This window comes from Panthera onca, chromosome E3, assembly GCF_046562875.1.
Source record: "Panthera onca isolate mPanOnc1 chromosome E3, mPanOnc1 haplotype 2, whole genome shotgun sequence".
NCBI lineage: Eukaryota > Metazoa > Chordata > Mammalia > Carnivora > Felidae > Panthera > Panthera onca.
This window is the reverse complement of record NC_138354.1, coordinates 15,435,318-15,461,001: the sequence shown is the minus strand read 5'-3', so window position 1 is coordinate 15,461,001 and position 25,684 is coordinate 15,435,318. Positions and strand designations below refer to the sequence as shown.

The following is a 25,684-nucleotide window of genomic DNA, read 5'->3' as shown; positions in this document are numbered from 1 at the left end:
TGTAGAGTTTTATGTGACCTAAGTTTTGAACTACTTTGGGCGAGTACCAAGCAGTGCACTTGCTGGATATTGTGGTTAAGAGTGTGTTTTAGTTTTGTAGGAAACCACCAAACTACTGAAGTGGCTGTACCGTTTTGCATTCCTGCCAGCAATGAATGAGAGTTTCTGTTGCTCTGCATTCTTGCCCGTGTTTGGCATTGTCAGTGTTCTGGGTTTTGGCCCTTCTAGGAAGGGTAGTGGTATTTCATTGTTGTTTTAATTTGGATTTCCTGATAACCTGTGATGCGGGGCATCTTTTTGTATGCTTATTTGCCATCTGTATGTCTTCCTTTTTGAGGTATGTCTGTCTGTTAAGATCCTTGGCCAGTTTTTAAATTGTGCTGTTTTCTTCTTATTTTAAGGGTTCTTTGTATATTTTGGATAACAGTCCTGCATCAGATATGTCTTTTGCAGTATTTTCTCCCAGTCTGTGCTTGTGTTCTCATTCTGGTAACAGTGTCTTTCATAGAGCAGAAATCCTTAATTTTAATGAAACCTAGTTTTTTTTTAAAGTTTTTATTTAAATTCTAGTTAGTTAACATGTAGTGTAATGTTAGTTTCAGGTGTACAATTTAGTGATTCAACACTTCCGTACAACACCTGGTGCCCATCATAACAAGTGCCCACCTTTATATCTATCACCTAATTTTACCCGTCCTCTCACCCACCTCCCCTCTGGTAACCATCAGTTTGTTCTTAATAATTAAGAGTCTGTTTCTTAGAGCGCCTTGGTGGCTCAGTTGGTTAAGCGTCCAACTTCAGCTCAGGTCATGATCTCACAGTCCGTTGGTTCGAGCCCCACGTCTGGCTCTGTGGTGACACCTCAGAGCCTGGAGCCTGTTTTGGATTCTGTGTCTCCCTCTCTCTCTACCCCTTCCCCACTTGTGCTCTCTCTCCCTCTCTCTCAAATAAACATTAAAAAAAATTTTTTTTTAAAGAGTTCTGTTTCTTGGTCTTTGTCCCCTCTGCTTGTTTGTTTTGTTTCTTAAATTCCACATTGGAGTGAAGTCATACGGTATTTGTCTTTCTCTGATTGATTTCATTTAGCATGATACTCTAGCTTCATCTGTGCTTTTACTAATGGCAAAATTTCGTTATTTTTTGTGACTGAGTAATATTCCATTTTTTAAAAAAAAGTTTATCTATTGGGGCACCTGGGTGGCTCAGTCAGTTAAGTGTCCGACTTCGGCTCAGGCCATGATCTCACCGTCTGTGAGTTCGAGTCCCGCGTCAGGCTCTGTGCTGACCAGTTCAGAGCCGGGAGACTGCTTTGGATTCTGTGTCTCCAGCTCTGTCTCTCTACTTCCCCCACTTGCACTCTGTATCTCTCTCAAAAAAAAAAATTTTTTTTTTTAGGTTTACTTATTATTTATTAAGAGAGAGAATCCAAAGCATGCTCTGCCATGTCTTACTCCTGTAAGGAGTCTGACACAGAGCTCAATCCCAAGAACCATGAGATCATGACCTAAGCCAAAATCAAGAGTCAGATGCTTAACTGAGCCACCCAGGCACCCCTGAGGAATATTCCTCGTATGTATATGCTACTTCTTTTTCCATTCATCAGTTTATGGAAACTTCGGCTGTTTCCATAGTTTGGCTGTTGTAGGTAATGCGGCTATAAATATTGGGGTACATGTATCCTTTTGAATCATTATTTTTGTATCATTTGGCTAAATACCTCATAGTGCAATTGCTGGATTATAGGGTAGTTCTATTTTTTAACTTTTTGAGGAACCTCCGTACCGTTTTGCATTGCCACCAACAGTGCAAGAACAGTGTGGTTCCTGTTTATCCACATCCTTGCCAACACCTGTTGTTTCTTGTGTTTTTGGTTTTAGCCATTCTCAAAATAATTTTCATTAAGTGTATTTATTTTGAGAGAGACCATGCACGCACGAGTGCAGGAGAGGCAGAGAGAGGGGAGAGAGAGAATCCCAAGCAGGCACCATGCTGTCAGAGCCTGACATGGGGCTCAAACCCACAAACCGTGAGATGACCTGAGCCAAAATCAAGAGTTGGATGCTTAACTGACTGAGCCACCCAGGCACCACCCCCTTTTAAAAAATATTTATTTATTTAATATTTTTAATAACTTTTATTAAGTTACTTGATTTTAGCCATTCTGAAAGGTGTGAGGTGATATCTCATTGTAGTTTTTATTTCTCTGATGATCAGTGATGTTGAGCATTAATGAAATCCAATTTATCAGTTCTTCCTTTCATGGATGGTTGCCTTTCGTGTCATATTTAAAAAGTCATCACCAAACTCCAGGTCATCTGTATTTGCTTATATGTTATCTTCTAGGAGTTTTATAGTTTTGCTTTTACATTCATGTGTGATCCATTTTGAGTTCACTTTTGTGAAGGGTATAAGGTTTGTGTCTAGAGTCTTTTTTTTTTTTTTTAAAGATTTTATTTTTAAGTCATCTCTGCACCCACTGTGGAACTCGAACTCACAACCTGGAGATCAAGAGCCGCATGCTCTTCTGACTGAGCCAGCCAGGCTCCCCTAGGTTCATTTTTTTGTATGTGGATGTTCAGTTGTTCCAGCACTATTTGTTAAAGAGATGTGGCTTTGCTTCATTGTATTGCTTTTGCAAAGATCAGTTGCCTACATGTAGGTGGGTCTGTTTCTGAGCTCTCTGTTTTGTTCCGTTGACCAATACTCTAGGGTCTTGATTACTGACAGTAGCTTTATAGTAAGACTTAAAGTCAAGTAGAGTTAGTCTTCCAGTTTTGTTTTTTTGCTTTAGTATTGTCTATTTTGGTTCTTTTATCTTCCATAGAAACTTTAGAAAAGTTTGTTGATACCCACAAAATAACTTGCTGGGATTTTTTATTGGGATTGCGTTGAATGTATAAGTCACGTTGGGAAGAACTGACACCTTGACATACTGAGTTTTTCTGTCCACAGATGTGGAATATCTCCATTCGGTTCTTTAATTTTGTTCATGAGAGTTTTATAGTTTTCCTCGTATTGTACATATTTGTTAGATTTATACCTAAGTGTTTAATTTTGGGGGGTCTAATATAAGTATTGTGTTTATAATTTCAAATTCAGCTTGTTCTTACTGTTATATAGGAATGCAGTTGACCTCTGTATATTGGCCTTGTGTCCAGCAATCTTGTTATAATCACTTTCTAGATTATTATTTTAGTTTATGTCTTAAGTCTGGATTTATTTGATGAATTCATTTAATGAACTTGTGCATTTTAAAACATAGCCTATTTTGTGTCTGGATATTGATTATGCAGAGACAAGTAAGACATTGTATCTGCCGTTGAGGGGCTTACGGATTGGTTCGGAAGATAGATGTATATACACACAGTTGCAGTGAGGTGTTTCAGTTTCTATATGAGAAGTTTGCAGAGTATAGTGAGGGGATATAAATGAAATTAGTCACTTCTTCCTGAGGGGCTGGGTGGGGGGAAGGGCCAGGAAAGGTTCCATAGAGGAGGTAACCCATGAGCTGAGTCTTGGAAGAGGCAGGTGAACTAGTGGAAGGTGGTTCATGAAGGTCAGGAGGACCAGTGGACTCAAAGGCTTGAAGCTATAATATTGTCTAATATGTCCTGGGAATTGCAAGCAGTTAGATCGTTGAGAAGTAGGCAAGACCTAGCTTATGGTGGACTGCCATTCTAAAGAGCTTGGACTTTTTATCCTTTGGTCATCGGAGCTCTGAGAGATTTAAGTGGTAACATGACCAGGTTTGCATTTGGAAAAATCACTCTCACAGCATGTGAAGGATGGATTATTTGATGCAGATCCAGGTGTGATTCTCAGTGATAGTTATAAGAAAACGATGATGAGGGCTTGAACTAAGGGCCGGTGCCAAGGAGTATGGAAAAGAAGAGGAAGGAAGAGATATTAAAGAAATAGAATCTTTAGCACTTAGTAATTGCTTGGATATGGCGGGAAGGCCAAGTAGTCTAGAATGTTTTCCAGAGATCTGTATTGAGATGGGGATACAGGGGGGAAAGTTACATTGGCAGGAAAGCAGATGAGTTCAGTTTTGGACATGTTGTGGAATGTGTAGGTGTAGAGATAATGCACTAGACACTTGGATATAGAAGTCTTAGGGCTGTAGAGAGCTAGTACATCTTCACAAGAAGATGGGGGAAAGTGGGTGAATCTGAGATCTATTTTAGAAAGAAAATGAGATTAGCTAATGGATTGGATTGGTGGTAGTGGGAAGGGCATGAACATAATTTAGGAGTATGTTGCAGAAATTTATATTCTTAAATGCTTATCTCAGAAAAGAAGAATAAAAATTCTGAGCTAAGATTCCAACTGAAGAAGTTGGAAAAATCAAACTGAGTAAACCCAAAGAAAGCAGAGGGAGAAATTATTTAAAAAAAAAAAAAATACATGTAGAAATTACTGAAATGGAAAACAAATTATTTAGACACAGTCTACAAAACCAAATACTGGTTCTTTGAAAACATCAATGCAATACAGCTATGGTAAGATTGGTTAAAAAGAGAAGGCGGCAAACACACAAAAACATTTGTAGTGAAAGAAACATAACTCTAAGTAAGTTAAAAATTGAACAAATCACAAAATAATACTGTGCCAGAAATATTAAAAACCAATTATCAAAGGAGTAATTTCCTAGAGTAACACATCTTACCAAAACCAACTCAGTAGAAATAAAAAACCTAGACTGGCCATCATTAAAACTGTGATGAAGCATTTAAGACAGCTCAACCAGATACAAAACCAAACAAAAACTTGGTGAATTCAGGTGGTCTTTTTGGTCAAGGTCTGTCAAGCTTCTAAGAAAAATAAAAGCTAATTTCTTACATATGTTCTAGAAAATACGTGTCTGCACAGATTCATTTTATGATACTAGGATGACTTCATCCTACCAGTCAAGGAGTGTATATAGTCAGGGAGAGTGTGATCATGGCTGATCATTTTCTTATCTCACTTACAAGTAGATACTGAAAGGTCTGAATAAAATTTAGCAAACATAAATCAGCAATGTAGTTTTAAAAAATCATGATTGATCATGTTAAGTTTATCCAAGTGGAAATATGAGTCCGCATGAAAAAAATCAACATAGTTCACGTCAACAGATTAAAGGAAAAAATTTAAGTTGCAGATAAAAGCATTCATTAAAATGTAACACTTGTTTATAATCTGTTTGCATACTTGAAACAGAAGAGTACTTCCTTAACTTGGTGAGGGGTTTCTTTTAGAAACCTTTGACATATACTGTATTTAATAGTGAAGTGTTTCCTTTAAAGGTGGAAATGAGGCCAGGATTTCTACTCTTGCCACTTCTATTCATCATTTCTCTGAAGATTCTAGTCAAAACCGTAAGAAAAATAAATGAAATAGGGGCTGGAAAGAAGAAACAGTTACTAGCTTGTAGTGTGACTGTTTACATAAAATAAGAGAAGCTACAAATAGCCTAATTAGAATTTAAAAGATTTCAGCAATGTGTCTAGAATCACGATCAGTATACCAAAGTCTTTCTTATGTATACATTAACAACAGAAAATGTAATTTTTAGAAGATACTGTCAGTAATAGCAGCATAAATTAGTATGTTTTTGAGTCAGTCTAACAAGATGCATAAGAGAAAGTTTTTAAAAATTATTGAAAAAGAAAAGTGGACCCAAAAAAATGGAGAGAGAGAGAGAGAGAGAGAGAGAGAGACCCTGTTCATAGATTAGGGAACACAGTGTTACAAAGATGTCATTTCTTCCCTAAATTAATAGTCTTTTTGGTGCAATTCCCGTTTACATCTTAACAAGATTTTTCTGGGAACTTAACAGTTGGAACCTAAAATTCATATGGCAGAGTAAAGGGCCAAGAATAGCTAAGACAATTTTGAATAAAAATAAAACGGTAGATTTCTTGTATTAGCAAGATTTCATACAGGTGGGAGATACAGACATGGTGATGGAACGCAAGAAAAAGCCTAGAAACAAACCCACACACATATGGGAGCTTGATGTATATGAGAGACGGCATTACAAATCCATGGGACATCTACGTTCAATATAAAACCATGTTCAGGTAATGGAATTGGACAGTTGACCACCTGTGTAGAAAAGGACTAAACGAGAAACCTAGATTCTGGAATCCCAAATCAATTCCAAGTAGATTAAGAGACACTAAAAGTCAAAAGCGGAACTCTAACCCTGTAGAGGAAAGTAATGATAAAAATCTTTCTGACATGTAAAGATACCCAAATAATACATACATACACATAATCATAAAAGGCAAAGGTTGATACATTTAAATACGTTAAAGTCAAGGACTTACAACTATTGAGGAAATGTAAATCAAACCACAGCGAGATACCACCTCACATCCAGTAGGATGGCTCTAATAAAAAAGGTAATAACAAGTGTGGGTGAGGTTGTGGAGAAATTGTAACACACACGCTACTGGTGAGAATTCAGAGTGGGAGTTGCTTTGGAAAATACCCTGGCAGGTCCGCCAAAGGTTGAACGTGTTACCATATGAGCCAGCAGTGCCGCTCTTAGGGTATATAGGACAGATCCAGCTAAGAGAAGTGGAGACTTATGTCCACACAAGACACATGTATGTTCTTAGCAGCAGCATTCATAATAGATGAAAAGTACAAACAAATGTCTATCAACTGATGAAGAGATAAGCAAAATGTATGAAAAAAATTTTCATACAATGGAATATTTGGGGCAATAAAAAGGAATGAAGTACTGGTATGTGCTACAATGTGGATGAACCTTGAAAACATCATGCTAAGTGAAAGAAGTCAGGTCACCAAAGGCCACGTGTTATGATTCCATTCATTTGAAATGTTTAGAATGGGCAGATACATAGAGACGAAGTTCATTAGTGGTTGCCTTAGGGCTGGAAGGAATAGGAGGTTACTGCTAAAGAGTATGGGGTTTTTTTATGGGATGATGAAAATGTTTGAAAATCAATTATAGCGATCGTTGCCGATCCTGTGAATTGAACTGTATATATTAAATGGCTGAATTGCGTGGTATGTGAATTATATCTCAGTAAAGCTGTTTAAAAAAATCAAGAACCTCTCGTATGGCAAGAATACTGTGACTATATTAAAGAAAAATCCACAAACTTGGAGTAGTTACATACAACATAAAAAATTGGAAAAGACTTAGTATCCAGAATGTAAAAAGAGCTCCTGAACATTAATAAGAAATAGACAAACATCTTAACTAGTAAATGGCAGTTTACCTAGGAAGAACCTAACTGGCTGATGAAGTGAAAAGATGCTCAGTTCAAGGGAGATGCGATTTAAAGTAATGATGAGGTAGCTCAGTCTGTTGAGCGTCCAACTCTTGATTTCGGCTCAGGTCATGATCCCAGGGTCATGGGATTGAGCTCCGCATCTGGTTCTGCACTGAGTGTGGAGCCTGCTTAGGATTCTTTCTCCCTCTCTTCCTCTCCCCCTCTTGCGCTTGCTCTCTCTAAAATAAAAATAATAAAATAAATGATGAGATAACATTCCACATCGGTCCAAATCAGTAAGTTTACTTGAGAATATCAAGTGTTGGTACAAGTGTTGGGAAACTGAGCAAGCCCTTTCATTGCTGGAGGAAGTGTAGACCGGCATGGCTTCTTTGGAGAGCCGTCTGGTGTGACCAGGTCAGGTTGCACATGGGCCTACCCTGTGACCTACTTGTGTCAGAGCCACTCTTGTGCCTGCCGCAGGGCCCTGGCTGAGGCAACCCAAGAAGAATCTTGCTGGGCTCCTCAGTCCAGCCAAACCCAGCTACAGCTGCATATTACACAGCAGATAAATTCAGTAACTAGATCTGCATAGGTGAACAGATAAACTTCCAAAACCGAATGTTGGGTGAAAATAGCAGAAGGATATAGTCAGTATATCATTTTTCACAAGTCTTCGTATGCAATATTAGTAATTGTATCTGATTAGACATATACATGTAGTAAAAGTACACAGAACATACATGGTTGTTGCCTCTGGGGAGAGCACAAAGGATATTACTTTCCATCTTAAAGGATTTTCGTGAGGGCGAACGAATACACAGCCTGCCTTATTGCAATTGGTTGCTGTCAGTTCTTAGGAGGTGTGGATCCATCTTTTTTGCTCTTAAATTTAAAAGCTGTCACAGATTTTTTTTAGTTGCTTTGTTTAGTGTTGTAGTCTGTTCATGTATATAATTGCTTATGACATGTCAGATTGAGGGGCCAGGGACCAGGGCCATCACAGTGATCAAGACTGGCAAAATTCCTGTTGTCATGGAGCCCAGAAACCAAGGATGAGAGACAACACACAAGTGGAAAATTAATTATACTCTTGACTGGCACTTAACAGTGTGAAGGGACTAACGCAGGGTACTGAGAGGTGAGGGGGGGAAGGGGGGCTGAGGGTGGTCAGGGAAGGCTATTGAGTGGAAACCTGTATTTTACAAAGAGCAAACGTGGAAAATGTTGGGGGGGGGGGAGGGAGAAACACCTTCATAAAGGACATGTTCAAAAATTCCAGGAAGAATAAAATACTTAGGAATACATTTGGCAAAAAAAGTGTAAATGTATACTTTGAAAACTACAAAACTTCTTGGAATAAATGAGAGAAAATCCAAACGAATGGCAAGGTTCACGGACTGGAAGACAATACTGTTCAGATGGCAGCGTTCCCCAAACTGATCTACAGATTCAGCGCGCAGTCTCCAGCCGAGTCCCTGCTGACTTCCTTGTAGAAAGTGACAAGGTGATCCTAAACAATAGCAAGGCCAGTGTGGCCAGAGCGCGGTGAGGGAGGGAGCAGGGGAAGTGGTGCCACTTCTGGATCATGAAACCCTGTGGGCCACGGAGCTATCACCGATCTCATCCTAGGTCCAGTGGGAAGCCTTTGGAGGGCTCTAAGCAGGGGAGTGGTATAATTAAATATTTATTACGTGCCTCTCTGCCTGTCACTGGGATGGGCATGAGTATGGCAGTGAACGGGACAGAATTGAACAAATAGAAGTCAGCCTTTGGATGGTAGGAAATGAGAGCATCCTCAATTTCTTTTTGTATGTGTTGGCATGTATTTATATCATATTACTGACCTGGTTCCGCATTATCTTAAGTGGCAGTATCAAGTGCTATTATAATAGTGTTTATGGAAGAGTAAGTGTTCATTATAGAATAATTAGATTCAGATGGAAAGAGAAATGCGTATCTTTCAATATCTTACTACTTTGACATAATGACAGTTCACATTTAGTGTTTTTGCCTTCTAGACTTTGGAGTGGATTTATGATCAAACATTTCTCAAGTTCAGTAGTGAGTGACCTCATTACCCCCAACGCCATTTCTTTTATAGTTTCTTTCTTTTTTTTTTTTTTTTTTTAAGTTTATTTATTTTGAGAGGGAGAGAGAGAGAGAACATGTACGTGCGAGCCGGGAAGAGACAGGGGATGGTGGGGAGAGAGAATCCAAGCAAGCTCTGTGCTGTTAGCTGAGCTAGGCTCGAACCCACGAACCACGAGATCATGACCTAAGCTGAAATCAAGAGTTGGACGGTTAACTGACTGAGCCAGCTGGGCACCCCTCACCCCTCAACACCATTAAAGGAAACAACAATGGGGATCATAGGGTTTCTTGGGGTGAGTCAGTCCGTGAGTCTTCTGATTAATCCCTTTTAGGTGGAGCTGATCAGAATAATGTTCAACATCAACCCCCTGGAGAACCTGAAGCTGTACATCAGCAGCCGGCCTCCCCTTGTGGTCTTTATGATCAGTGTCAGCGCCATGGCAATAGCTTTCCTGACCTTGGGCTATTTCTTCAAAATCAAGGAGATTAAGTCACCGGAAATGGCAGAGGTATTGTATATTTTAAGTTTTCCTGTCAGGCTGGCCCGACCTTACGCAGTGGGAGAACACCCTTGCGCTCTCCACACACCTTTCTTTGGTGGGGACATGTTAACCCAGTGAGAAAGAGCAGCATTTATTCACAATCTTTTGTCTTCCCTGTGACTCACTTTGTTAGAAGGTATCTAGTTAGGTAACTGTTGATTTAAATAATGCTATCAGTTTCAGTTAGACTATTTCAGCAATGAAGCGTGTATTTTGGAAAATATATTTGTAAAAATGTTTGTGTCAGGAAGACCAGGAACTAACATATTTGCTGTTATTAAATTAATAATAAGTAATTTAAATTTATCTTAAATTAGCTAATTGCTATTTTTGGAAACTGTAAATATTTGTTATTTTGAAGCCACATGTCATGGAATTTCTTTTAGCTGTACCGATAGCTTTTTCACTGCCAAAGAAGGGATGCTAAAGAAATAGAATACCTGGGTCTTATTTCCAAATATATTTGTCTTTTTTATTAGGCCGAATTTCAGTTATCTACAAACTTGCTTTCTAGATTTTTATGTTGTGGTCAGTTTAAATACATTATTAGGGTATTGCTCTTTAATCCTTAATCTAGGCATATAATAGTTTGAACACTCATAATACAGATCTTAAAAGGTGTATTTTTGCAAATACAAAGAAAACAATACAAAATTAACAATTCTTAACAGAAGTGAATGATAATGTACCTATTAATAAATATATTTTACATGTTAGAAATAATGCTGAATTAATGATACGGTGAATTTACTGGTGGATAAAGTTTCTTTTAGGACAAATGAGTACCTGTCATCGTAGATTCCCGGAGTTCCTTCTCGTACCCTTTTTCTTCTTGGGTGTGTTCCTAGGTGGGAGTAGGAGCGGGAGTGGGGGTTGAGACTGCAGCGTTGCCTCATTGTGTGTGCTTCGTGACTAAGAGGAGGGTTCTACCCTGTGTAATGGGGATCATGGCCTTTTCTGCTCTCTGGTATTCTAGATCCTAGAATACCTTGACAGGAAGGGCCACCTTCACAAGTGAACTCTTTCACACAGTTTAGGTAACAAGTTTTAGCTATTTCTACCATGAAACCCTTTCAAAGAGTTTCTAACCAAGAAGACACCTACTGGCTGGCTCAGTTTTCCCTCTTTTCTGACTCTGAATCTTTAAAGGTTGTGCAAATAGGCTGTACTCACATCAGGGCTGAAAATGAATATTCTAGTCAGAGCCAGGGCTCCGCAGCATCCTGGCATTACTTTTCTTCAGAGCCCAAGGCCATGTTGAACACTCAGCCAAGCTAAGTGATTAAGAGGTAGCCTGGATAATTAGTCTTTAATAATGAAAATGGAGCCTGACATTGGCTTTGACCAGCTGTTCAAAATGGACTTGAACTCTGCAGGAGAGCAGTGCCAGGATACTGCAGAACTTTGGTTATGATTAACTTAGTGCTTTTCTTTTCAAATGAGGATCTGAGGAATATGGGAGAAGTTTGGGGCTGTGAATCAAAAAACTTAATCAAGATTGTGCCTTCAGCTGTGGGACTGGAGAGTCCTTAAAGTTGCTCTGGGCCTCAGTTCCCTCACGTCTGGAGTATGAAGGGATGGGACTAGAATGTTCATTTTCAGCTCTAATTTTCAGTTCAATTTCAGCTCAGGTCTCCTGAGTTTGTAGGTTTGGGGAGAATGTAATTTTATACATCGAGTTGCAGTCTTACTAAATACCATGCACTGATCCGCTGATGCTGTAAAGGTACTCACTTGACTGCTCAAGGATTGCTCAGATGGCTTTGTATTTAATGCAGCAAGGAAAAGGTTTTTTGAGAGGTAGCCTCACGAAGGGACGAGAGAGAAAGCCTCAAATCCGCCTCCCTGAAGGAGAGTCAGGGATATCAAATAGCATTTAAAAAAATTTTTTTTGATGTTTATTTATTTCTGAGAGAGAGAGCACGAGTGAGGGAGAGGCAGAGAGAGAGGGAGACACAGAATCCAAAGCCGGCTCCAGGCTCGATGTGGGGCTCGAATTCACAAACTGTGAGATCATGACCTGAGCTGAAGTCGGACGCTCAACCGACTGAACCATCCAGGCGCCCCTCAAGTGGCATTTTTAATCAGTGGCTAGTGTTAGAGTAATTGGAAGTGTAACTGGGTTTGTCTTCACATTTGGCAACTTTTTGTAGACTAATGTTGCTGGGACAGAGAAGTTCTGTCGGACAGCCTAGGTTAGTTTGTTGTCACTGTTTCAGCCTGAGTTCATCTTTGCATTTCTGTGAAAATTAAAATAGAACCAGGTGGGTACTTTACTAGGTTGGTTTCAGTTTAATCATGACATAATGAGCTGTATGTGTTTTTAAAATTGCTTATGATTTGAATCATCAGTACAGACCGTAAGAGAAGCCCGATAATATCTTTTCTCTTCCTTTCTGAAATTGTTCTGTTTTAAGGTGGTCATGTTCCAAAGTCCATGACAAGGGGGGGAAGTACCACATGAATATTGGTATTGACTACACTTTTGCATTCTACAGAGAGAAAGCAAGATGTATAGAATAGCCCTTTTGAGGAATTATTTTAATGCAGCCGTATTTACTTATTTATTTTTTAAGTTTTATTTATTTAAGTAATCTCTACACCCAACATGGGGCTTGAACTCACAACCCCAAGATCAAGAGTTGCATGCCTTTCCTTCTGACTAAACCAGCAAGACACCCCACGGCTGCCTAATTTTTAAAAAATAACTAACTGTGGGGCACCTGCTGGCTTAGTTGGTAGAGCGGGTGACTCTTGAGCTTGGGATTGTGAGTTCAAGCCCCACATTGAGTGTAGAGATTACTTAAAAACAAAATCTTAAAAATAATGGATTATTTTTTTGGCTAATTAAATTTGGATGAATGCTTTTAATTTTTAATTTTAATTTTTATTACTTTCATTTAAGCTTTCTTTTCAGGTTTGGTTCTGAAGCTAGATCATTATCTATAAGTATGTGCTATTTTGGTTTGTTTTCTACACAGTTTCTTGAATAAGTTGGTTTAATCTCCTGGTATATTTAGTATCTCATGCCGGTTAAGGATTCATATTTTAGATTGTGAATATGAGAGTGATTTGGAAACCCCACTGTTACACCAACACAAGAGGCTGATGGCTGTATTGTCATTGCTGTTTTAAATGAGTGACTCAGAAGTGTCATTCCCCCGCAGCCCTGTGACACCACACTGGGGGGTCATCAGATCGTGGCCAGATGGTGTGGTGGCAGCACTTTCCGACTTTCTCACACTTACTTCCCTCTGTTGCATTTTACTGCAGGATTGGAACACGTTTCTGCTGCGGTTTAACGATTTGGACTTGTGTGTATCCGAGAATGAAACGTTAAAGCACCTCACAAATGACACCACGGCTCCGGAGAGCACAATGACCAGCGGGCAGGCCAGAGCGTCCACACAGTCCCCTCAGGCCCTGGAGGAGTCAGGCCCAGTTAACATCTCGGTTGCGATCACCCTAACCCTGGACCCGCTGAAGCCCTTTGGAGGGTACTCCCGCAATGTCACCCATCTGTACTCGACCATTTTAGGGCATCAGATTGGACTTTCAGGTGTGTGAGTGTAGCCATTTTCCTTCCAGATTTTCTTAGGCAACAACTCTTCGAAGGCAGAGTATTAGTAGTATGTGGTCTTTACTCATCAGACTATTTTTATTTTTGCATGTCTCCCCTTTTCTTGAGTTTGAACTAAATGAAGTCAAGAAGGAACTATTTCTACTACATCTTCACTTAAAGTGTTTGGTATGTAGTAGGCGCTCAATAAAAGCAGCCGAGAAGCAACTTTAAGGCCTCGTTCTGGTTTTAATACTTACAAGCACAAATTTTTATTCAAGTTTTTCATCATGGAGTTTTCAGTACATACTATAAATATTGTTAATAGTCTACAAATATAAATATTGTTATAGTCTACAAATTTTTGCATGCCTACATTAGCTCAGCCCTAGCTGCTGAAAAGAACTAGAAAAAGGCTAAGGTCTGATTTTGTCCAATTGGAATTTTAGGATTATGGAAGAGACAAGGATAACATGAGTTAATATCCATCAGGTACTTACAATAGTTCGTGGCACAAAGGAAATGCTATATTAAGTGCGTGTTAAGTAATGTTAAAAATTAACACCTAGGGGCGCCTGGGTGACTCAGTCAGTTGAGCATCCAACTCTTGATTTTAGCTCCAGGTAGTGATCTCACGGTTGTGAGATCAAGCCCCAAATTGGGTTTTGCGTTGGGTGTACAGCCTACTTAACGTTCTCTCTCTCTCCTCTCCTGCCCCTCTCCCACTTGCGCACCCTCTCTCAAAAAATAAAAAAACATCTACAGAACAGTGAGCACTGCCCTTTGACCAATAGTGTCCTCTGACCATGACAGACTATTAAGTGATTCAGGAGAGTGTTGAGGAAGCAGCGGAAGCTGGGATAATTAGGAAAGGCTTCATTGCAGAGGCCTGGACCTTAGAAGAAGTATCTTTGGTTCTTTGTTACCAAGAGCCTCTTAAAGTCCTCAGGTAGCTTAAAGTGCCTGGCAGCCTCCCGCTGGTTTTACAGGCGAGAGCTGCTCCCGTGGGACTGAGGTGAGGGTGACTTCTGGGCATCAAGTGGGCCTTCCGCTGTGGCATCAGAAGACCTTCATTTTTGTTTAAGCTTCTTTAGCCCTTACCAGTTCCCTGCCCTTCCTTAAGTCCGTTAGACCTTCTGATCCTCAGTCTGCTCCTACGTGAAAGGGGAACATCAGTACTCCTGTGGTCACGTTCACGGGCTAATGGCACGCTTTACGTGAAAGAACACATACAAAAGCAATTTGAAAATGGTACGAGTGCTGTTCACATGCGAAAATGGTGGTGATCATGGCTCACCCAGCCCCCAGCTTTCCAGCTCAGTCACTGTGGGCCCTTGCCTGACATCTCCAGGCGCTGGCAAACAGTGGCCCCTCTCCATTTGCCAAGCTGTGGCTCTACCAGGTGAGCAGGCCTCAGAGCCTGGCTCAGAACCCTTGTTCCTAAAATCCCACAAAGGCAGGTGTGTTTCTTCTGTGGGCTGATAGGGGATTCCTGGGTGGGTTTGATTCTAGGATTCATTGAAATCCCAGAACATAACAAATATATGAGTGTCTTACCTTTGTTTACCAAACACCCCCCCACCCCGATTTCTCTTTCCTAGGCAGGGAAGCCCACGAGGAGATAAACATTACCTTTACCCTGCCTACAGCCTGGAGTTCGGACGACTGCGCCCTTCACGGTCACTGTGAGCAGGTGGTGTTCACAGCCTGCATGACCCTCACGGCCAACCCCGGTGTGTTCCCCGTCACCGTGTAAGTGGCTTCCTGGGCCCAGTGGTTGCGTGTCACGAGCTCCATGTACCAGAGTATGACTGGGGCACTTTAGCAGCAGACTCTCAGGGTGGCTTCCAGTCAATTACTCTGTAGGACTGTCACAGCCAGACGTGGCTGAAGGATTATTTAAGTTGACTTTGGAATCTTACAGGTAGAACTTCTGCATAGAGGTATTAAAGAGCGAGTGAGTCCTTCCGCAGGTGGTAAAAGCATCTGGTTTTTGTTCCATGTTCTTAGGCTGCCTTTCCCGTTGGTGGAAGCATGTCACAGAAAAGATAAGTAAGAGCTGATCCTGTGACCGGAATGACATAACGAAGCTTCCCGAGACGTGAAGTTTTGGTCTCCGTTATTCAGAAGGAGTTATTTTTTAAATTGAGAGCATAAATGAATCTTATTTTCTGTGAAATAGTTTCTGTTGGTGAAATTTCTGCTTCGAATTTTTTGCGTGGCTATCAGTGTTACCACTTGGTCTTTTAAGGTTTTGGGGGTTTTTTTGCCTCTCCTTTCTCTGTGAAGGATACAATGATCTATAGATACATAAAATACATAAGACGTAGCCTATTTAAAAGAATTCTGTGATGAACCCTTTTTTAAATAAGAATAGTTATCCTGTGATTTATCTATTTGAGACATTTGGAGATTGTAGGACAAGAGCAGGTAAGTTAAACATTTGCTATTGGCTGTGTATAACCAATTATATATAATATAATGGAGTCGTCTGTGCATAAAACTTCCAGTTGTGACTAAGAATTTAGATAATTTGAGAAACTGGGCTTAAAAAGAGCAAGTGTCTCTTTGGCTACGTTGTATGCGAGAGAACCGTGTTGACTGACCTGTGGAGGCAAAGGTCTTAACAACCGGTCTCGTGAATGTGATACGCCGATTTCTTATTCTGTTACGTGTTTAATAATTTTTTAGAAATCTGTGAACGAAAAACATCATGTGATTTTCCTTAAATGTATGTGTCTTATCTCTCCTTTCCACGCATGTGGCTGTGCTCAGTATTGTGCCAGGGCTGCGGGGGAGACACGAGGAGCCGTCTCAGGCCACTGAGCACATGTCTTTGCCACTCTTCCCCTGCAGGCAGCCACCGCACTGTGTTCCTGACACATACAGCAATGCCACGCTCTGGTACAAGATCTTCACGACTGCCAGAGATGCCAACACAAAATACGCTCAAGATTACAATCCTTTCTGGTGTTACAAGGGGGCCATTGGAAAAGTCTATCATGCTTTAAATCCCAAGCTTACAGTTATTGTTCCGGATGTAAGTGAGAAAAGTAGTGTGTGTGTCCCTGCGTCTGAGAACTATTAGTGTAGGCCCTCTTTACCTCGGTGGGCTAGCTTAGCTCATGCCATTCTAGATTTCCAGCTGGGTCGGGAGACTAGAGACTTGGGGAAATAGGCCACCTTTTTAGCTAACCAGCCCTGCATTTGTTGCTCACTTTCTGCGCTGCTCGGCTGCGGTTACTCGTTGAGCAGCTGTCGTGTGCCCGACCCATGGGGGTGACGAGAGGTGCTTATACCGTCTGCTCAGTCACACCGCCACTCAGAATATTTGGTTAGCGTCAATTTGAGCAAAATAAATAAGTTTGGAATTTAGAAAGGTAGAAGTAAATAGGAGGAGCTGAGTCTTTGGCCAGATATGGAGAGCTGGAGAGGATCTTACTTAATAAGGAGGAAGACCAGTGGATCTGGACCAGTGGATGGGAGGCTCATTTAGCCTCCTGCTTAGACTTGAACCTGCTTTTAACAGACTGCACGGATTATTGTAAACGCCCTTACTTTTGTTCTGGTCACTATATGTCAGGTGGGTTTCTTTTCTCTTTGCCTGGTCCTTTTCTCTTACATCTCATTTTATCAAGTTGTAGAAGTTGGTGGGGTGGGGCCCTGCAAGGAGTCACCAATGGAGATCAGGCTGGATGCTGGGCAGAGCCCAGGTTCCAGAAAGACCTTTATGCCTTGCTGAGGGACACTGTAGGGTCTTTGTGAAGCAGTGTGTTAGGAAGGCTGGTCTCCCACCTGATGATGTGTTTATGCGATGGAGCCCAAGGCTTGATGTTTCAAGGCCTGGAGACGTGTGAAGGAAAAGGGAGGGAAGCATGGCTGGGACACGGCAGCTGGCAGGCCTGGTGACTGACTGCACGTGGGAGGTCAGAGAGGAGTGAATCAGGGACTTGAAAAGTGGGAGAAAGGCAGAGGAATGAAGCTGCCCAAGGGGAGAAGCCTTCCTGGTGGGGGAGTGACAAGGAATTAGGAACACAGTCTTGGGCTGTCAGCCATGTGACCTGAGGGCAGTCAGAGGACTCAAGAGAAGGGTCTGGATTAAGGCCTCTGGTCTCTGGGAACTTCAGGGGTGGGGGGAAATGGGGACAGGGCATTCTTGAGTTCCTGGGCAGTATAGGAGTGCAGAAGCCAGGGCAGGGGGCTGCCTTAGGAAGGAGTGGGTGGTTCCAGGAATACCATCTTTACTTAGACCCAGCTTTAATAGTTTAGAAGAGAAAAAGAGAAACCTTGTTTCAGTTTGAGAATTAAAGTTTAGGCGAGTCAGGAGGTTATGAACCCTGTTTCCCGAAACCCAGCATTAAAATCTTCCAGTAACTCAGTGCAGATGTTTCTGGTTTATTCTCTTCATTTAGGATGACCGTTCATTAATAAATTTGCATCTCATGCACACCAGTTACTTCCTCTTCGTGATGGTGATAACAATGTTTTGCTATGCGGTTATCAAAGGCAGACCCAGCAAATTGCGTCAGAGCAATCCTGACTTTTGTCCTGAGAAGGTGAGCAGTGGGTGGGGTCTGGCCGAGATTTTGCTGGAGATCTCTGCAGACAGGAAGTCCCCACTTAGTCCCCGTTCCATTTATTATGGATGGCACCTTTCCACCAGAGAAATTAGTTACTGTCTTTTTTTTTTTTTTTAATGTTTGTTTCTTTTTGAGAGAGAGACACATACAGACTGCAAGCAGGGGAGAGGCAGAGAGAGAGGGAGACACAGGATCTGAAACAGACTCCAGGCTCCAAGCTTTCAGCACAGAGCCCAACATAGGGCTCACTCACTAGTTCGATTAGTGAGACTCGTTCCTGTCTTTTTATCAGATGTAGTCTACTCTCAGCCTAAATGATGATTTTGGATTTTCAGTCGTATACCCAAGCCTTAGCTGGCAAAAGGTACTGATTGGAAATTGTTCTCAAAGTCCTACTGGAGAGCAGCCAACCCCGAAGGGCTGTTTCCTCTCGGTTTCTATCGGCTTGAGAAATCCTCTCCTAGAATGCTGATCAGGGTTTGAAAACTGTTAACTCTGTCTCAGCATGGTGGTTCCACTAGATCAGCTACTTCCTGCAACGGACTTTGAGATTTCTCTTCATTCTCTGCCAAGTGACATTGTTTTCTTAGGGATTTAGTAATTCCCCTGCCTGATCGATGCATTCCGTATGGCTCCCTGGTGTTTGGTTGGGGACCCGAACTCAGTAAGAGTACTGGGCGGGGCTGAGTTACCTGGGCTTTACCGAGTGACCGGATTGCTCCTCCTCTTCTTTTCTAGGTGGCTTTGGCTGATGCCTAATCCCACAACTGCCCGTTTTCTAAGAGAGACTGAGAGAACCATAATCATTGCCTGCTGAACCCAGCCTGGGCCTGGACACTCTGTGAATATATTATCTTGCAATGTTGGGTTATTCCAGCCAAAGACATTTCAAGTGCCTGTAACTGATTTGTATATATTTATAAAAATCTATTCCGAAATTGGTCCAATGATGCACGTGCTTCACACTGGGTGCAGCGGGAACCCTTCAGCCTCACCTGTGGACTTGGGATGGTTCTGCGTAGCGCCAGAGAGGAGCGTGATCTTACTGCTGGGGAGCAGACCATGCCGTCTTTGCCAAGGTCACAGGGGCATTTCATTGCTGGTGGGGTTGAGGTTTGCTTTGGTTCTTGTTTCAGCCCGATATGTACAGAACGTTCCAAACAGTCTGCACCTTCGATATGATACTGCATTTCCAAAGCCACCAATCCATTTTGTGGATTTTATGTGTCTGTGGCTTAATAATCATGGTAACAACAATAATACCTTTTTCTCCAGTTTGCTTGCAAGGAAACATACCTATCTTTCTTAGTTTTTTTGTTCTGTTTGTTTTTTTTTCTTTGAAGAATAAGTAAAATAGTCACATTTTAATACTACTCTAGTTAGGACAGACTTGTGCTTTTATCTTGAGTAAAGAGTTAAATATTTAAAAATCACCTACATGGTAAAGATCTAAGTTTCATTTTCCACATGGATGGTGAGGAACCTGGTCTTGTTTGAGTTGAGTTGGCACAGAATGTGCCACTGTCCTTTTCTTCTCTGTTGTCCCTTCCCTCCTTTATAAAAGTTAAAGCAGTGTCCTCACTCAAAAGAGCTTAAAAATTAAGTAAATGGCTCTAGAGTAGAAATTAGCTATTCTGTTTTCTGGAGTGCAGCTGGCAGTATAGAAAGAGAGACAGATGATTCAGTCTCATGGTTGTAAAAGAGCTGCTTCTTTGAAGAGGGAGTGGATTTTTTTTCTTCTTTTTACTTTTTGCATATGTTTTTATGCAATGAACATATCTTCAGAAGGAAAATGGCAGCTCGTAGATCAGTAACGTGGAAACAATGCCTGTGAAATTTGAGGAAAGGACTTCTGATTTGCCACGTATCAGGAAAACCCAAAGCATTTTTCTTTCCTGTGGCATTTGGATGATCTAAATCTTTTATCCCTTTTTCTTTCTGCTCCATATTTATGTTTTAAAAAATTGTGTTACTTTTTCTAGTCCTTTGTTGTTTCTTGTCTTCTTACGGTTTTTCCTTAATAGCTCTTTGCCTTAATAAGTCCTTGTCATTACTGACTTCTGTGTTCTCCTGAGCAACATTATGTAGCAGAAGGGCAATTAAAACCTTAGACGTGACTCGCAGCACTTTTTCCCCTGAACTTCAGGTCTGTAGTCTGTTCCCAATTAGAATTAGTCCTGCAGTCTGAAATAATTGGCCTAGAACATTTGATCCCAGGCATTCTTGAATGGAAAACAATTGTGGGCTCTTACTGAAGATTATTAAAATAATCACTGTAGTAACTTAATATGTTAATATCCCTTTTTTTTTCCTTTTAGTACATTTCAAGTGTAGTGATCATACTTGTCTATCCAGTTTTTTTTTTTTTATGAGTTGCTTACATGATGCATGGCTAACCTGGTCCTTTAGTTTTCTCTTTAGAGACTTGGAGACTTTTATGAGACAAGATTGAGAAAGAGCCATTTGGCTTGGCCTTTAGAAACATCAGTATCATTAAGACCAACAGATTTTAGGTTAAGCTGCTACTGAATTGATAAAATCCCCATGACGTTGAGTTACAGGGATAGATTTATAACTGGCAGGGTAACATAAAAGGAGAAAGACAGGTGGAAAACGTCAGTTTCACTGGTTTGTTCAGTCCAGCTTGTTGCTAATGTTAATTACACTTGTTTTAATAACAGGGAATGGCTGGAATCTCTAGCCAGGGGAGGAAGGACTCTGTTAGGCATGAGGGAAGGAAGTGCCAAAAATGCCTGGACAGTATGACTTGTCCATGAGGCCAGGACACACACTTAAAAAATCCAGCATTTACTCTAGCAGGTAATTCTCAAAGATCTTCTAGAAACCTAGAGTCAGTCAGGCGTATAAAAAGAAAGCGGGGAAGAGGAGAGGCCATGGGCCTGGGTGAAGAGGTCTAGGAACCGGAGAGACTTTCATGGAATCTCAGGAAGTCCAGAGTCCTGTTAACATCTGGGCACTTGGAGACAAGGCCCAGTCCTCTGCTGCGTCTTGCTGGGGGACCCTCAGGATTAGAAGAGCGTCCCACACAGGGCCCACAGGCCATTCTGAGTGACCCCGCACGGGAGCACTGGCGCGTCCTCAGGCATCTTGGACTGGAGGTCCAATTAAAGGTTAGCAACTTACTATTAAATGGTTGTTTCAGATCATATTGATCTCTTTCCTTTTTCCTTTTGTGCTTTCACTGTATGACTTGAATCAGTTTTGATTCTATTTGTAAGTTTTTCTCGTCACTAGGAGCCTGCCGTTTCGGTTGCATTTTCTTTGGCAGTCTGTAGGGATTCAGTATCCTGGTTTTCCACCCTCCTGCAGGCGCTGTGGGCTTAGAAGGGCCGGCGGACCCATCTCACTTACCTTGCTGCATGATGGTCAGTAGCTGATCTGTTACGGCATTTACTCCCAGATTCATTTTCTTTGTTTGAAATATGTGCATATGTGCTTTACAGAATAAAACATCTGAGTTTATTTGCCGTGTCTCTGTTTTCCTCCCATCTGATGGGTGTTTTCTAAGGGAAGAACATATGTGATCAGTTACTGGGGGTGTTTTGCAACCTGTTTTCTCCACGTGTCGCTCATCCTCAGGATGCGGGGTGGGCCGCGTCTCCTACTAAGCTGGCCTCAGCGAACATACAGGTCTTCTCCCTGAGAGTACAAAACCTCTTTGACGGCCCTGGAAGACCAGCAGGTGCCCACAGACTTAACCCAAATCCTGCCCAGAAGTGAGTAAACTAAGCAATGGAGACCACTGCGGAGCATGTGAGTAGACGTGGGGATGTGAAGAAGCCCTTCTCAGTTACATAAGCCCTTCACGTGTACTTGGCCTGAGTCACCGCCAGAAGCAGACGCCAGCCGCTCTGCCTTCTCCTGTCACAGAGCTCCCGCATGTGCCAGACGCCCTGTGCCAGGACGGCGCATCCCCTACAGTTATTTGTGGAGCAGCTTATCAAGGGAGATCGTGTTGGCTAACGTGAATTCTTCTCTTCCCCGATGGGCGGAGGCTCTGTGGACCTCCCCTCCCTTCCCGGCAGGCTCCAGGGTCACAGAGGCCAGTCTCTAGGCACTCTTGGGGCCAGGACCGTGTTGAACAGGATGCCTCAACAGTCCCATTTGTTTCTACCTCTTCGCCTCTCCTGCCTCGTCTCTCTCACAGGCCGCGCTTCGTGCCCCTCACTGCTCTCCCCCTGCACTCTTAGATGGCATGTCCTGCTTCATCACGTGTGAACAAGAGTCCTTGGTCAGTAAGAGCTCCCATCTTCCTTCTGTCCGCTCCGTGTAAAATCTGACCTGTGCTGAGGCCTCGAGTCAAGTTGCTATTTTATTCCCGGGCAGGCACGCTGCACCTGAAGCCACTCAGACTCACAGACCAGCAAAGGAGCGCAGAAAAGATCAGAATGAACGCAAAGACCAGAGGAGCGGTGTGGAGTCCGGTCAAGGTCTTCGTGAACTTGCCCAAACTTCTCTCTTCATCTGAGAGAGCCTTTTTCTTCTTCTTCTTCTTCTTCTTAGCCTCCAAAGACCCCAGACTGGTGCCATGCTAGTTGTTGATACTATGGGTGAACTAGGGTGGTTTGACCACTGTGAGAATAGATGCAAGTGTGTGGACTGTGTCCAGGGGAAGAGGGGATCGACTCGTGGCATCACTCAGTAACAAATCTTTCTCGGGTTCTCCTAAGTGTCCTCACTGTTCTGGGAGCTGAAGGTGCTGTACAAGACTGGTCTTTTCGGCCCTTCCTTGTAGTTGGGGAGACAGTGCACGAAAAAGTGTAATCTAATGGCAGACAGTGATGAGATCAAGAGGGTTGCAGGGCAGAGGATGATGGCTCTTCGGGGGGCCCCAGATGGCATCTTGGAATAGCTGCGGTTTGCATGCACCCGGGAATGGGAGCAGGGGTTGGGGTGGGGTGGGAGCGTTGGATGCAGAGGGCGGAGCTGCGACCCTGGCGCTCAGGGACCCCGGGCTCATTGCCGCGTGGAGAATGGGGGCCCGTTGGGGATTTGTCCACCTCCCGAGGACAGGGTTCCCCCAGGCTGCTGCTACGGTGGCCCCATGGGGCTGGTGTGCCAGAGGCCGTGCAGGGAGATGCCGCACCCCTGGCTGGTCCAGGAACTGAAGTCCGGCGTGGCAGCAATGAGCCCCGGCTCCAATTCCCACATGCCCTGCAGCTTTGGCCAAGTGGCTTAACCTCTCTGTGCCCCAGTTTCCTCATCCGTAAAGTAAGGATGATGGCACTCACTTGAATGCAGTGAGAATTCATCAAATTAATACCAAATGCTTATTTTTTAAAAAAAAATTTTTAGTGTTTATTCATTTTTTGAGAGAGAGAAGGAGCATGAGTTGGGGGAGGGGCAGAGAGAGAGGGAGACAGAATCTGAAGCAGGTACAGGCTCCGAGCTGTCAGCACAGAGCCAGACCTGGCGCTTGAACGCACGGACCTCTAGATCATGACCTGAGTGAAGTCGGATGCCCAACCGACTGAGCCACCCAGGCGCCCCAATGCCAAGTGCTTAGAACAGTGTCCAGCACTCTGTGAATGTGTGTTCCGACGAAGTGGGGAGGGCGGGTGTGCAAGAGTTGGGCTGGTGGGTCACCTCTGGCTACCTGGGGGTAGAGGAGAACTGGGTTTGGCTTCTCTGGGCCGTGGGGCTGCCTGTGCCCTGGCTTCTCACTTTTCAAGGATGAGAATGGATGCCCGGAAGGAAGTTACGTAATTGAAACAAACATCATGAAGTGATCGTTGCCCCCGCCACGAGTGACACACACCAATATTTTTAAATTTTAGTTTCTTCTATTTAATTTAAAAACTGAGCTTGACCACTAAATTGATTACACGGCCAACTAATGGAAAGCAGACTGCAGTTTCAAAACCACCGACCCTGGGGCGCCTGGGTGGCGCAGTCGGTTAAGCGTCCGACTTCAGCCAGGTCACGATCTCGCGGTCCGTGAGTTCGAGCCCCGCGTCAGGCTCTGGGCTGATGGCTCGGAGCCTGGAGCCTGTTTCCGATTCTGTGTCTCCCTCTCTCTCTGCCCCTCCCCGGTTCATGCTCTGTCTCTCTCTGTCCCAAAAATAAATAAAAAAACGTTGAAAAAAAAAATTAAAAAAAAAAAAAAAAAAAAAACCACCGACCCTGGATAATTTATGAGAGACCTCACAGCTAGAGATTTCAGGGTCTGAACTCCAGGATTCTAGCTATCAAGAATTCGTTTTGTCATTTTGAGAATGCCTTACAATCTCTCTGCCTCTCAGAATTTGGGAGCCTGACCACTTGAAATCACATTGGCCACACCTTCATTTTAATGATGAAGTAGCCCTTAATCTTTAAGAAAAGTCATAAAAAAGAAGACAGACACACAGAAGGGGCTAGGGAAGATGCTTCGAGTTCAAACCTGTGTGCCTTTCAGACATGATTCCTCTGCCCTTTCATCTCCAGCCTGGCCACTGGATCACATCCTGAATCTGGAAGACTCTCCGTCTTCGGTCCGTGTCCTTCAGCCGAATCTGGCTGTCTACCCTGCACCACATCCATGCCCGTGTGGCTGGTTCACATGCCTCATCCACGTAGAAGCTGGGGAATCCACCTGTCCCTGACACGGGGGTTCCTACTCGGCACACGTGATGAACACTGCAGCGGTCTGCCAGCTGGAAGGGCACCCCTCCCCTTCCCTCTTGTCCAGGGCGCCCGTTCCAGGCTCTGCCTGGCTGCTTTCCTGCTCTAGCACCACCTGGGGGGGCCGCTGGTGCTGGGGCAGCTGCAGGCCACCCGTGGACACACTAAAGAGCAGGACCAAAGTCACACTTAAGGCATCAGGGGCCCCTTGGCTTTCCGAGCTAGGGCCCCTTGGCCCCTAGCACATTGAGCTCAACCTGATGAGGCCTAATCTTTTCTTTTTATAGATTTTACTATCCTGAAAAGAGAATATCATTTACCAACATGTAATTAAAAATAAAAAGGGGGCACCTGGGTGGCGCAGTTAGTGGAGTGTCCAACTTCAGCTCAGGTCATGATCTCACGGTTTGTGAGTTCGAGCCCCGCGTCAGGCTCTGGGCTGACAGCTCAGAGCCTGGAACCTGCTTTGGATTCTGTGTCTCCCTCTCTCTCCCTGCTCCTCCCTCGCTTGCGTGCTCTCTCCGTCTCAAAAATAAACATAAAAAAAATTTTTTTTAATAAAAATAAAAAAAATAGAGGATGGGGTGTCTGGGTGGCTCAGTTGGGTGAGCATCTGATTCTTGGCTTTGGCTGAGGTCATGATTTCGTGGTTTTGTGGGTTCAAACCCTGCGTCCGGCTCTGCTGGCAGTGCAGAGCCTGCTTGGGATTCTCTCTCTCTCTCTCTCTCTCTCTCTCTCTCTCTCCCTCTCTGCCTCTCCCCTGTTTCTCTCTCTCTCTCTCTCTCTCTTTCTCTGTCTCTCTCGAAATAAATCAACATTAAAAAAATAGAGGACTAACTGAAATATAAATAGAAGGAAAGCAACATGTAATGAACTCAGCTGCATCTTAAGTAAAGGCCTGGGTACAACCTTTTTTTTTTCTTTTTTAAGAAAAAAAAATGTTTAATGCTTATTCTTGAGAGAGAGATAGCAAGTGGGGGAGGGCAGAAGGAGAGGGAGACACAGAATCCGAAGCAGGCTCCAGGCTCCAAGCTGTCTGCACAGAGCCCAACC

General features: G+C 43.0%; 1 protein-coding gene across 2 annotated transcripts in view; it reads left to right on the top strand.

Annotated features, from left to right (window-relative positions):
• The window catches only part of TMEM248 (transmembrane protein 248), a 40,356-nt gene extending 18,866 nt beyond the window's left edge, over nt 1-21,490 (top strand). For both annotated transcript variants that reach the window (XM_060649138.3, XM_060649139.3), the window contains exons 2-7: nt 9,659-9,835; nt 13,142-13,427; nt 15,029-15,179; nt 16,284-16,467; nt 17,840-17,983; nt 18,746-21,490. In XM_060649138.3, the coding sequence (XP_060505121.1) occupies nt 9,659-9,835; nt 13,142-13,427; nt 15,029-15,179; nt 16,284-16,467; nt 17,840-17,983; nt 18,746-18,766 (963 nt within the window). In that variant the 3' untranslated portion in view covers nt 18,767-21,490. The remainder of the gene's footprint in view (nt 1-9,658; nt 9,836-13,141; nt 13,428-15,028; nt 15,180-16,283; nt 16,468-17,839; nt 17,984-18,745) is intronic.
• Nucleotides 21,491-25,684: the final 4,194 nt, after the last annotated feature.